The following is a 12,992-nucleotide window of genomic DNA, read 5'->3' as shown; positions in this document are numbered from 1 at the left end:
TTTAAATGTGCTCGTGTCTCCTTACACTCTCGGGTAGGATTCACCTCTTCACATTACATTAATTGCTGTTGTACTGATGTGAAACCAGCCTGATGAGTCAGGGCTTCTTTTCACTGTATTATGAGCAGAGTGAGAGAAGACATTTAGGTATTTTAATTCACAGCATTAGTATGAAGACACTCTGGGAAGCCCTGCACAGAGACAAACTGGTGTTGAAGAGCTGCCATCTCTTGGGATTTTTTTGTGCAGCCATATCCTTTCTCCAGCCCCAATGACACCTTCACTTCCGATAAGAGTGAAGGTAACTTACACCACACGGGGTGAGTCACCACCTTAGTGTTTTTGAACAATCTAACTTGGAAATCAGATACATTAATGTGATCTGGAGCTCAGGGCTTCTGAAAGGCAGCAATAAACCTTACCAAGTCACCGTGTTTCCTTCATTAACAAATAAACTGCCAAGTTTAAAAGTAATAATTAACTCTTTGCCCATACCTTTATGGATAGCAAATGAAATAGCAGCTGAGACATTACTGCAAAAACTTTTGTCCTCAGACTGGAAATCTTTCAGCCACTGATATAAAGGGTCACACAATGCAAGGTTTGAATTGCTCGTCTACTGCAATTGGAAGCGAGATTTATTTCCATCTTAAAAATAACAGTAGTTATCACTATGAGGTGCCCACTCCCTGAGAAAGCTGCTGACCTACCTCGCAGTGGTAACATTCCACATGGTAATCCTTGTCCATGGACACAACCCGAATGGTTTCATCAGACCCCTGTAAGCATTCAAGCAAAAAGAGAAGGGAATTTACAAAGGATTACAGCAGGGTCAGACACATGCTCTCTGTAGATTGCTTCCTCCGACAATGTCAGTGTTGAGGTTGTGCATTTGGGCTGCTGGTTGGACATGACAAATAAATCCTGTCACCTGCAGTTATTTTCACAGGAAAGCATCATCCAGTGACTGCAGATGTTGGAAGACGGGTTCGCCAGAGTCAAGAAGACGCTCAATATGAGTTATGCATCTTGCTCAACTTTATTAGTTTCTAACACTACTCATAGAGAACCGATACACATGCATATTTGTAAAGCAGAAATACAATTGGTTAGTAGTCTCTAAACACGCGTGGTTCTCACACCCCTAATTATCATGACTAAAATAAGCATTCTATCCATGTAGCTAATTGTGTTGCTGTGCTTCAGCCTCGTAGTTTGTTACTCCCTATTTTCCCATACCGGTCCCTATCTTCCTTGGCCCTGCACCTGCTTTCCCAGCAGCTGTATCTTGTTACAGCCACGGCCTGTTGGCACAACATAATTACTTGGTCTCAGGATTCAAGAATAGCTCAAGGCTACCTTTCTTGTTAACTTCAGCACAGCAACTTCAGTACAATTCTGATTACAGGCCTATTCTAATACCAGGCCTGGATTGTGCAGATCTTCAGAGATTCTAAGGCCATGCTTCTGCAGCCATTCTTCTACATGCAGATATTGTCTACGATGTAGCACCAGGAATGTAAAAGTCTCTCTGACAGTCACATCTATCCATGCATTAATGATTTGGTAATTTCAGTATATCACAATTTCTCAGCATTTTGAATTAGTTTTGCCCAAGAGTCGCCTCCTCCAAGTATTAAAACAAGTTAGTCCCAGAGGGGTCACACAGAGGTCATTCACGAGTGCCACCAGCAATTGATTGACATCAAGGAAAGGTATCGCGAACATAAAACTAGCAGCAGTATAACCCTGCAGGAGATGAAAAAAGCCTAAGCCAGCAAGATTAAGCTTCATTATCAAGCAAAAGACGGGTCACATCTCAAGAACAGCCTATGAGCTTAGGCCAAAAGGTTGCACACTGGGGGCAGTGATCATCTCTCCCCATCTGCAAGGGCCTGAGAAACAACGCCTCCTCCCCTGGGGGCATACGGGAAAAAAGGCTCTCACCTCAGAGGGCAGGATGGGAAGCCCACACGCTGCACACTTCGGAGCTAAAACTCTGGAAGAGCAATGAGAAATTGAAGACAAGTTATAGATCAACATAAAAAGAGAGGCCTGTATGTTCTTGGCTGTAAGAAGAAAAGCTGCAGCTGTGAATAACATATCCACAGGAAAGCTTTGCATCCTGAGATCATAAACGCATTTCAGCATTGACTGTAAGTAATCCTTAGCACACATTGCTCCATCAGGCAAAAAGAGACCTTACATTTCACACAGTGCCAGAAGAAAACCAAAGCCCCCTGAAAAATTCTTGGCTGCTACTGAGAGATTTGGAAGAGAGAATGAGGAGAAACTGGGCAGAACCATCCCCAGAAAAACATACCAAAAGAAGTGGCAGCTCTGGGGCAGGAAACCTCAGATAAAATACTGCAGGACTGCATGGTTCTTTAGGGCTTTATAACACAATGTAACATGATAAATAAATAACTAAATTAAACTAAATTGCAAAGACATATGCATCATTTCAGAGCAACAGTGGCACACGGAGGTAAATCTAGTTTTGGCACAACGCAGAACCGCTCCAGGGGCTGCCTGAGCAACACGTAATACCCTGCCTGCTCAGAAAATGGAGCAAGGAGCAAAGCAAGTCAGAAAGACACTCAAATTGTACGCAGCTCTAATATCATAACTACCAGCTAAGAGCACAGCCGTTTTATCTTACTGTCTAAATGACAAGTGAGTCTTTAAGTGGATTTATCAGTCGTTTAATTTAGAGCTGGGTAAGTTCTGCTTTGCAGGCTCGGTGGCGATTCTTTAAAAGTGAAACTCTGCCCCTCAACTATTCAAAAAGTAACCCACACTGATTTCCACAAGCATTCAGTCTTACCTTAGAGCAGACTAATTTCTTACCTCACTGAACACTTCATGAGCACTATTTCTCACTACCTGTGCTTTGCAGAAGGGGCAGCTGAAGCCTAGGCGTTAAATGACTTCCTCAGAGTTACACAGGAGTCAATGACAGGACAAGAGGAGACATTAGGAATTTCTAGGGTCTAGCCCCATCCTCAAACTTCTAGCTTCTAACCCTGCCCCTGTTTTACTAATCCACACTTCCCAGCTAGCTGAAAAGCTAAATTAGCTTGTGGACCTCTGCTGTTTATTTTGTCCTTACTTGTGGTAATCTCTGACACAGTAGATTTTGTTTTCAGAATCTACGGTGAATGGCACACCATCCAGACACTCATTGCAGACCACACATCGGAAGCAGCCTGGATGATATGATTTCCCTAGAGCCTGCAGGATCTGTAACAAACCAAGAGACAGGAAAAATGCATGTGAACAGCCAATAAAGGTAAAAATAATAAACACACAGCTTTATACCAGACAATGCTGCATATTGATCAGCAGGGCTGTGTCTTTTTCTAGGCACCTCATCTGAAAAAAGAATTAACAAGGATGGAAAGGGCAGCTTGAATCAATATGTATCACCTGGTTCCAGAGAAATGAGTTATTAGCATGGGTAAGAGAACAATTCAGAGTCTCAGTCAAGGTATTTAGCCTTACAAAGGAAAGAAGTGACAGAATTTAAAGGAAAGCAAAAAATTTTTGAGGCCAACAGGTAGACAATGCACAAGGTAATACATACCAAGCCAACAAAAGGAAATACATCTTTATATTCTCCATGAGAGGCTGCAACAAATACTATTGCCAGGTTTTCATAATTCCTTAGATATCGAAGACCTTTGTACTTGCTAGCCTGGCTTTCTAATTAACACAGATCATGGAAACTGTGTTGAACTCAATAGCTGCAATTCACCTGCTAGCTTTGGGGCAGCAATTACGACCTAGAATACCATGGTCCATCAGCTGAGCGATCAGACTTCGGAGTATAAAGTAGCTTTTCTCACTTTATATGCTTTCCAGTGTAAACAGGAAAGCAAAGACTATTAACAATAATCATGAGAAAATCTTGGAAAGCGTGCTGTGAACTGACCATCCAGAAATTCCTAATTTCTTTGCCTCAGCTGTAGTTATACACCACCACCTACATGACCATGAATTTGTCCCCCTCTGAACCACCCAAAACTGAACGCTGCCTGGTGCTGGCTAAAGGCCAGCTGATCCTCAGAGCTGTGACCTGCTTTGTGCACATCTTGAATGGATGATACCTGTTGTAAGCTCATCAGAACCACCTGCTTCAGCAGGATGTCTGCACATCTACCGAAGAGTTTGCAAGGACTCGGGCAGATCTGAACAGAGGTCTGGATCACATACTCTGGGTCAAACCTGTTTCCCACAGTATCAGCACCCACAGAAAATGGCAATGAGACAGTAGCTTCATCCTGAAGACACAGGGGAAGCCACAGCTTGGCTACAAGGAAAGACAGGCTCAGCAGAGCCATGCCGATCCTCCACAGCAAAGGAGCACTGCAGAGGCATGGCGCTTCTGAGCAGGAAGCACCAGCAGATTACAAATACACTGTCCAGGAAAGCCCAAAAGGCGATGAAAGAGCTGAAGGCTCTATTGTTCAGCACGCCCTGATGACAGGCAGAGCAGCCTCTGCACCTCACACAGCAGGGTGCCAGCTTCACTTCTCAGCAAAAATCAACAAAAGCCTTAGTGGATTTTTTTTCTGCCACCAATCTCACACTAGACAGACTACCAGATGATAACAGACAGTACTGGATATGAATATATTTTGCTTTTGATGCATTCTTCTAAAAAGCCGTGGGATTTTTTTTCTCCTAAAGCAATTATCACTTACCATGTCCATTATCAAATGACCACAAATGAAACACCTGTCTGCTGACTGCTGGAAACCAGAATACTGCAAGGACAAAAACAGAATTCACTTAAAATTTCACAAGGCTAGTCGAGCATAAGCAAAAGTGCATTGCAGGGTGTTATTTGCACGGCCTTTTTCTATACTTCTTCCACAAGCTAAACTATCCAGTGCTTTTTTTCAGTACATGAAGCTGTGGATGGATCTCCAGAGGATGTTCTATAAAGACAGCAGACTTCCAGTGTTCAGAGGGAGTACGAGTTCCTGTAACTTCCAAGTCCTAAATTTAAATTTAATTAGGTATAAAAGTAAATACCATAAATGCACATGCAAATAAGGCATTTACTGATCAGACTTACATGCTTATTTGATGATGTGAATCTACAAGCCAGGAACTACTTGTGTTTATCACATTCATATCACAATATCTGTATATATAGGCTTGGGAAACCAAATTCTTCCTTTGGTTACACTGTCATAGGTCTACTAAAGCTTCTCCAAGGTCAGTGGTGTTGTCCCAGCTCCCTGTTAGGGTAACAGCCACATTTGGCCCAGAGCAACTTTTTTGGTGCTGTTGCTGAGATCTAATGGTGAGGAACAGCCTGTCATGTCCATGACATGCACCTCAGGCACAACACATCCTCTGTCTAAGGTTTCAGTCCTGTCTGAAGGGTGGAAAAATGAAGTGTTTTATACGCATTTAACAAATCCTTCCATTTTCAGCTTATATAGAATATACTGATGAGAGCAAAGATTAACTCACTTCTCTCTGACAGAAATTTAACTAGACTTCTCAATAAGTGGGCAAATATGACTTTCTCAAGTCCCAATGAAGGCTTAATCTATCAGGACTCACGGCAGAAGGGTATATGGCTTTTTATCTCCACCAGCCAAGGACAGGACTGTGGGGTTGCTTCATGCTCAGGTACGTTCACACAAAACCCATTGAGGGCAACAGAAAGATATTTATTAAGAAGCCCAAGCAAACCCAGTTCATTGGAAAGGGAAATTCACTCATTCATTCTTCCGTAGCCATCCTTTTCACTCCTGTCTCCACAGCACAGCCACAGAGACATGCTTTGAAGGAGCCACCACAAGAGATTATGGCTTCAACTAGGGGCTGTGTGCTGCAAAACCATGGCCTCCCAGCTTGGCTGTTTCCAGCACCACATGTGGGCAGCCACCATGGTTGGGGCTGGCCCTGGGTTAATGGTGGAGAGAAGGGTCTGGCAGAATGCCGGACTAGAGCTGTGTGAAGCACAAGTAAAGCTGACAGGCAGAAAGGCTGCATGTCTGCCGGGGAGGCTGAGACATGCCAGCACAAGGGTCAGCTGCATGCTTACCAGGAAATCTTCTTCACAGAACACCTTGCCATTGACAAAATAAAAGGCTTTTCCTCTCAGCTTTCGACCTGAGGAAAAAATGCAAAAAAAAGAGAAAGGTCAGCAGAGAGCAGGGAGAAGACAACAAGGACATCCAAGCACAGCTGCTGCACAGCTGTAGAGAAGCACCCAACCCAGCACGGGTCTTCCCAGCCTCCAGCCCAACTAACCCCGTCTCCTCTTCCCCTGGTGATGGCTGATGAATGCCCATCACTGGATCCAGGTAACAGTTCCACCTCTGGGTGGGAGGGGGTAGCTTTGCAAGCCTGGACCACCTCCTGGCAGATTACAACATGAAATAGCAACCTGGTGGCCAGAGCAAGTGAGGGTACTCTGACTCACACTGGAAAACAGCCCAGGAGAGGAGCAAGGAGGAAAGAAGAAAGGGCATGCAGAGAGTGATCCATGCTTGACGTCCTTCCTCAAAATGTCACACCAATGCTGTTTCACTAGAAGGTGCTTTCAACTGGCAGCTGCCACGTAAGCCACTGAAACACCCAGCAACCTGGTCTTCCCCCAGCAGAGCACAACACTGGAGCGCTCACCACCAGCACGTTTGTTACTGCAGCTGCCAACAAAAGTTTGAAACCATTTAAAGAATATTTTTTTTCAAACCAGAACACCGTAACAGAAAGAAGATGACAAAGGTTTTTCCAAGAAAGGACTCTACATATGGGGAAGATTTATATTTACTGCAGATTTTGTATTTGAGCCTCATATTCACCATCTGTTTTCAGTTCCACGTAACTATGGCAATGCATGCTCAGGCTGCTACCACCTCTCCTAAACGCCCTGCCTTCCCCCCAGAGAAAAGGGCCAGATTTTGTTTGTTCATAAAAAGCTGCTCCTATCTCTTACTCTTTGCAGCCCAGTTCCCCTGTTCAGCCAGGGGGTTGAATTGCAGCTGGGCACCAGAGTGGCTCTGCCCGTGCTGCTGGGCCAAGGAGCCCCAGACACGTGCCTGGAGGCAGCAGCACCCCGGGCAGGGCGAGCAGGCTGCCCGGGCACAGCCGGAGCTGCGTGCTTTCAGGAACCTGCCAGGCGCTGCTGGAAGGGAATCAGAACTGAGACAAGGGGGCCCCCAGAAGCCTCCTGCTTGATATGCTACACGTGGCAAGCATCATTAAAAAAAGTGATCATCAGCTGCCGGGTGGATGTGGACGACACGCAGGACTGGCCTGGAGGTCACATTTCGGTGCTTTCTGGCATGCACCTACCTGGCGGCCTTCAACGAATAACCACGGTGCCTGCAAAGCTTTAAGAAAAGGAGGAAGCCAAGTAAAACCACTTCGGTAAACTACAGTTTTTACTGTCTCCTGAGCACGCCAGAGGGCACTCTCCGGCTGGGAAACAGCTCCCGCCGCTCCTTGGGAAAGGGAGATGCTCCGGTGAGGTTTTGCCATGAATTGAGCCAGCCCAGCGTTCCCCAGTGACCCTCGGTGCCCTGGCCAGGTTTCAGCCAGCCAGGCAGGCGGAGGCCGCGGCAGCTGCTTCGCAAGGGATGAAGCCCCGTTTGCACATGCAGCAGCTTCGTGGTTAAGCTGCAGGCGTTGCTCAGCCACGTGTTTACCGGCAGCGCGGGAGCCAGAGGCACCCCAGCAGAGTCCTCATCCCCCATCCTCCTCTAACCCCCGCTGGGGACAACTGCGCTACCCGGAGGTCAGAGATGAGTCGGGGCACCAGCCCATTGCTGCAGTGACGCAGGCATCGGATGGGACATGGAAGAAAACCCAACAAACCCAAAAGCATCCCACTCCGATTTCTCTCACCCACCCTGATGCTTTGCCAAGGTTGCCAACACCGAAATAAAAGGTACTTAATCTTGGATGTGTTAGCTTTTGGGCTCATAACCCAGAGCGTGTATTTGTAAGATAACCCCCGCTCATGCCTGCCCATGCACGGGGAAGCCCGGCACGCTCGCCAGCAGTTGCAGGGTACCAGCTCCTGAGGAGGGGAAGGAGAAGCATGGGGACACCCGGGATTTGCAGCACCCTTGTCAATGGTGGTCCTAAGCAAGTTAACAACAAGCGTAATACACCAAGAAATAGCCCTGAAAATCTCCCACTGATTTAAATATACCATTGGGATTTGGCGCTCTTAAAAATCAAAAACAAACAAAAACCATTTAACTTTGATTTTAAATTCTGCAACAGTGTGGGCTGCAGTTCAGTGCAATAAGCAGGTGCCCAGACAACTTTCCACCTGTATGCAATGCCTCTCCTTAAAGACAAGCTGGCAGTGGTGAGGAGCCATGCAACGAGGAGACGCTCCTTTGGATGAAGGCCCTGGCTGGTGCATGAGCAGCAGCCGTTCAGCAGAAGGGATGAGGTTTGGATCGCTGTCACCACACCACTCTTCACCGGTGACAAAAAAAACATCTGCCAGCCATTCTGCACCCGGTGTATTTTTAACCCCATGACATTAGCAGGTCAAGACTGATGGCAACAGACCTTCAGAAAAGGTGCCACAGCCAGCACACTGCGCCTGGGCTTCTGTTGTACACTCTTTCAGCAGAGGGATAAACCCCTTCTTTATAAAGGATTTATAATCTGGCTGTTGGCATTACGTGGGCCCATGAAGAAGAGATGCTGACACCAAGAACACTTTGACGGAAGGGCGGAATGATTTAATTACTTTCTTTAGGAAAGAGGTGGTCATTTTAAGTATTTTTAGCTCCTTTCCACGAATCTCTTTAAGCCCCTGTCAGAAACGTAACTGGGAATTTGCCAAAAACATGGGTAATCAGGTAGCCCTGCAACCACTGCAGGAGTGGTGCATGCAAACAGGGCCAACTTCTTTCTCTCAGCCTCTCCCTGCCCACATCAGAATGGACTTCTCCCAATGTTCCTTGGAGGTAAGGAAGCATCTCCTCATCATACATATGGGAAAGCAAGATGCAGGAAAAACTCACTTCCCCAGGCTGCGGCCACACCAGTAAAACAAACAGCACTGGGACTGCCCCACAGCACAGAACAGCGTGGCAGTGGCTTCTGTCCCTGCGCTGAGCTCCCTGCCATGGACAGTGCCTTAAATTAAACAAGTCCCTCTCAAAAGTGATACTTCTGGCTGTGTGCCTGCAGAGGCTGGCATAGGTTTCACTTGAGCACAGGGATGCTGTTCACCGAAAGGAAGGACTGAGAACATAAATGGCATATAAGGAATCACACATTGGTCACTGCCTGGTTCAAACATACATCGCTATAAACATGCATCATGATGACTACAGAGACCATATCCTTTGATAAACCCATGAATATCAATGCATGGCTTGCTGCTTTCAGGATCAATTGCTCTGCTACATGCCTTAAGCTGCTGGCTCCTGACCATATTTCACTTTCACTTCACCCTGAACTTAGCTAATCTCTCACCCCAAAAAATTCAGACAACTAAAATTCTTCAGCATTTCAACCCTACCCTCTTCACTCCTTGTTAAAACCTTTTTGTTCCTCTCCCTCACAGGAAGTTTGAGCCCTGAGCTTTTATGTACTGCTCATCCCTAACACATCTGTCTGATCTGTTTAGCTGTGGGACCTTCAGGATGACCTCGAGGTCATTCCAGCACCAATTTCAGAATATTTCAAGCCTAGTCACTACTGCCTCTGTGCTAAAATAAACACACTTTGCTTAGCAGGTGATAATAGGCATACCATCAGGCTCCACTCCCAGGATGCTGGTGCTTTTGCCTATCATTTTCTCAAATGACAGCTCCCTCCTTTTGAAGTTCATAGGGAGAGGGATTTGCCAGGGACTTGCAACGGCCATAGGAGAATGCTGGGAGATGCATCATTTGCTTGCTGGGGACCTGGACCCAACTTTCTCTTTTGAAGTTGTTTTTCCATTATTTATTAAAAAGACAATGAGGTCACAAACCCATGTTCAAAGACAAGAGATCGCTTTCAATGCATATAATGGTACAGGGCCACGTCTGGATCCCAGGGCTCTATGGGGATGCACAACCAGGACCCTGCCTTACTGAGGAGGCAGTGTGGACCTCACTTATCACTTATCTAAGCACTGTGGAGCTCCCTGCGGTATCTGCACAGCGGATTGGTAAGAATCACTGCAGACCAGCAGCTGCTTCTTGGTCCCTTCCATGCTGACAGCCCTGGGCCTCTGTCATTATAAAAATCAGTCCTTCTTAAACAGCACCACAGCTGTAAGATAAATTTGGACATGTGATCACTAATGGCAGGTTAAATACAAAAGGATTCCAGGTTTTAAAATCACTGAATGTAACCTCCTGACACATTAGTGGGACGGCAGGCTGGAAAAAACATCCATCTAGCTTCTAAGGATTGAAACAAGCTCCTCCTCAGTTCCAGGTGGCTCAGGCTCAATCTGCAGTCCTTACCCTAGTTTTAATTTCTCCCATGTAAAGCTGCAAGGAGGTTCAGATCAAAGAACCTACGCTGGTCCGTGCACACTGTGCAGGCAGTACAACAGGTGCAGGCAGAGCCCAGAGACCTTGGCTCCCCCATTCCATTCAAAAGTCCCTGCTGCCCACAGTTCAGCATTACGTGAGACCCACCAGTCCCCAGCCAGCACATGCATTTTCGGAGCCCTCCATGGATAATCTGCTGACAGGCAGTATGGTGTCTTACCACGTGCAGCAGACTAGGTCAGGCATCAGAGAGCTTTACTTAATTTCTGCCATCTGTCCCATTTCTGTTGGCCACCATTAAAGCAGGATGCAGCACTGAGACTGACGTAGCAGTGTCACTATTTCCAATCCGCTCTTAAACTGGAGTTGCAAGAAACGGTCACTTAAGATGCCTGCACATCCTCCAAATCAGGTAAATTCAGAGTGTGATCAACCAGCAGTTATCCCAGGTCAGACCAAAGCTTTGGTGAAACTGTAGGCAAGAGGGTAGGGTATCTGTTAGAAGAAACTGTGCTAGGATACAGTAGTAGCTCCATTACCATGTAAGATGTTCAGTCTGTCTTTCATCTATACCAGCTGTACTGTACAATTGCAAAAAATGCCTTCTGAGCTCTCACCACACACTTGAGGCAGTAAAAAAAAAAAACCAACCACCAACTTTGAGAAAAAGATCTAATGTCTGCAAGCCAAAAGCATGTTCTGGCACACGTAAGAGGAGGTCAGCTGCCTCTAACGGCAAAGAACCACAGGTGAAGTCAGAAACGGTTCCTCAGAGGGAAACACTGCTAAACCACAGTAAGCCACACACAACTGAGCAACATCTCTCCTTTGCTGACGGCAAACCATTGCAGGAAGTCAAATGTTTTTCTGTTTAGGGAAAACCTCTAGAAGCTTCAAAATTCAGAGGTAAGATAAAGCCACCCTGGGACAAAGCAGTACTATCTGGCAAGTCCCTGCTGAGGTACCAGTTTTCAATCCAGTGCCCAGATGCTCTCTGCACCACTCGGGATAACTGCCCTGTTCCCCAAAACACACCCAAACTAGGCTGGCTCCCCACCCCATCACCCACCGACTGTCACTGAAATGTGTGGAGGCTCAGAGGAGGAAGAAGGAGAAAGCAATCTCTGTGTCCTCAGTGAATGCAACTCTGCATCAAAACTATAAGAGAGCAATTTTTAAATTCCTCTAGGTATGGAAGAGGCCTTAGTGCTTACTGAGCTGCTACTCAGAAGATTACTCACAGGTACCACTAAAACATCATAAGAAACCCCCTAAAATCTTTACAGCACAATTAACCCCATGTCTATTCTTAATAAAAAACAGTACTTTGAATATGACATTATAAAATAAAAAGACCAGAAAGACTGGAAATGTATTCCATTAAAGGTTTCAACCTTTTTTCTCACATTGTCCTAACGCCTTCAGAATTTCAGCCAGTACTAAAACACATGCAGCTGACTCAAACTACTAGCATACTGATAAAGCCCTGACCGCATCCCCTGTTGTGTGAGCTGAACGCTTGCACCTTTCCAGCAGGGATATCTACTGAGGACACCTGGACCATGCCAAGGCCCCTTCAGCTCAGACCCCAAAGCGCTACCACCCTGAAACCTTGGCCAGGAGAGGAACAAGTACTGCATCCTACCGTGAAGGCTGCCCTGGCATTTCTCACCTACAGCAAGCACTTCTTGTGCCAAACAGTGGCGATTTCTCACCAGTGAGCTGAGAGACTGAAGACAAGAAGTCAGCAAGAACAAAGCAGGAATTTAGACTGGAGCAGAAACACACACTGATGCCTTCCCTATTTTCCAAACTGTAAAACCAGGCATATCTGAATCTTTTCTGACACTACTTTTGGTAATTAAAAAAAAAATAAATTACTACGTGGGCTCTGGCATGATAATTTTATTGAAGGGACGCTGAGGAAGGATTACCAGCAATACTTTGCACACTGCTTTGAAGATCTGCACATTTCTCACATGTGTCAACCAGTGTAGTGGGTTTATATCTAACTACAGGCGGTAAAGTCTGCCTCCACCAGAAGAGCTGGCAGTTTCTGCATCTGAAGATAACCATACACTCACCGTGGGGAAATTCACTTGGCAAGCCTGGCTGTCCTGCTGTCTGGGATTAAGTCACACTTGCAGAAAAAGGCAACTTTTTACTTGTAGAGTTATTTAGTGGTGCCAATAAAAAAAAAAGACACAGCCTTGTTGTTCCAGGGGTTACATACCAATACAGGGCATGCTTATTCAAAGTAATTAGCCCAAAGACACCAAGAGCTGCATTGCTCTAAGTAGCCATGCTTTATAATCACTGCAGCAAGACTAATTAGCCCGAGCAGAGGGCTACGCTCGCAAATAAAACTGCTTTGACAGCTTAGCTACCGCGTTTAGTAAATGACCCTTGATACCTCTAAACACAACTACATTGTGAAATATTAAATGAAAAATACATATACCCAGAGAGTAGCAAGAGACAACCAGCTTGTGTGATTTCAAACTC

The 12,992-nt window shown here is 45.9% G+C and overlaps 1 protein-coding gene across 1 annotated transcript in view; it reads right to left on the bottom strand.

The window, feature by feature from the left end:
* Positions 1-12,992, bottom strand: part of LIMD1 (LIM domain containing 1) — a 35,691-nt gene that overhangs the window by 6,298 nt on the left and 16,401 nt on the right. Inside the window, exons 3-7 of the mRNA XM_027793596.2 lie at positions 6,068-6,135; positions 4,707-4,769; positions 3,113-3,243; positions 1,948-1,999; positions 711-779 (exon numbers count right to left, since the gene is read on the bottom strand). Coding sequence (XP_027649397.2) covers positions 711-779; positions 1,948-1,999; positions 3,113-3,243; positions 4,707-4,769; positions 6,068-6,135 — 383 coding nt within the window. The remainder of the gene's footprint in view (positions 1-710; positions 780-1,947; positions 2,000-3,112; positions 3,244-4,706; positions 4,770-6,067; positions 6,136-12,992) is intronic.

This window comes from Falco peregrinus, chromosome 5, assembly GCF_023634155.1.
Source record: "Falco peregrinus isolate bFalPer1 chromosome 5, bFalPer1.pri, whole genome shotgun sequence".
Classification (NCBI taxonomy): Eukaryota; Metazoa; Chordata; class Aves; order Falconiformes; family Falconidae; genus Falco; species Falco peregrinus.
Note: the sequence above shows the minus strand (reverse complement) of the source record. Positions and strands in the feature narration are given on the sequence as shown.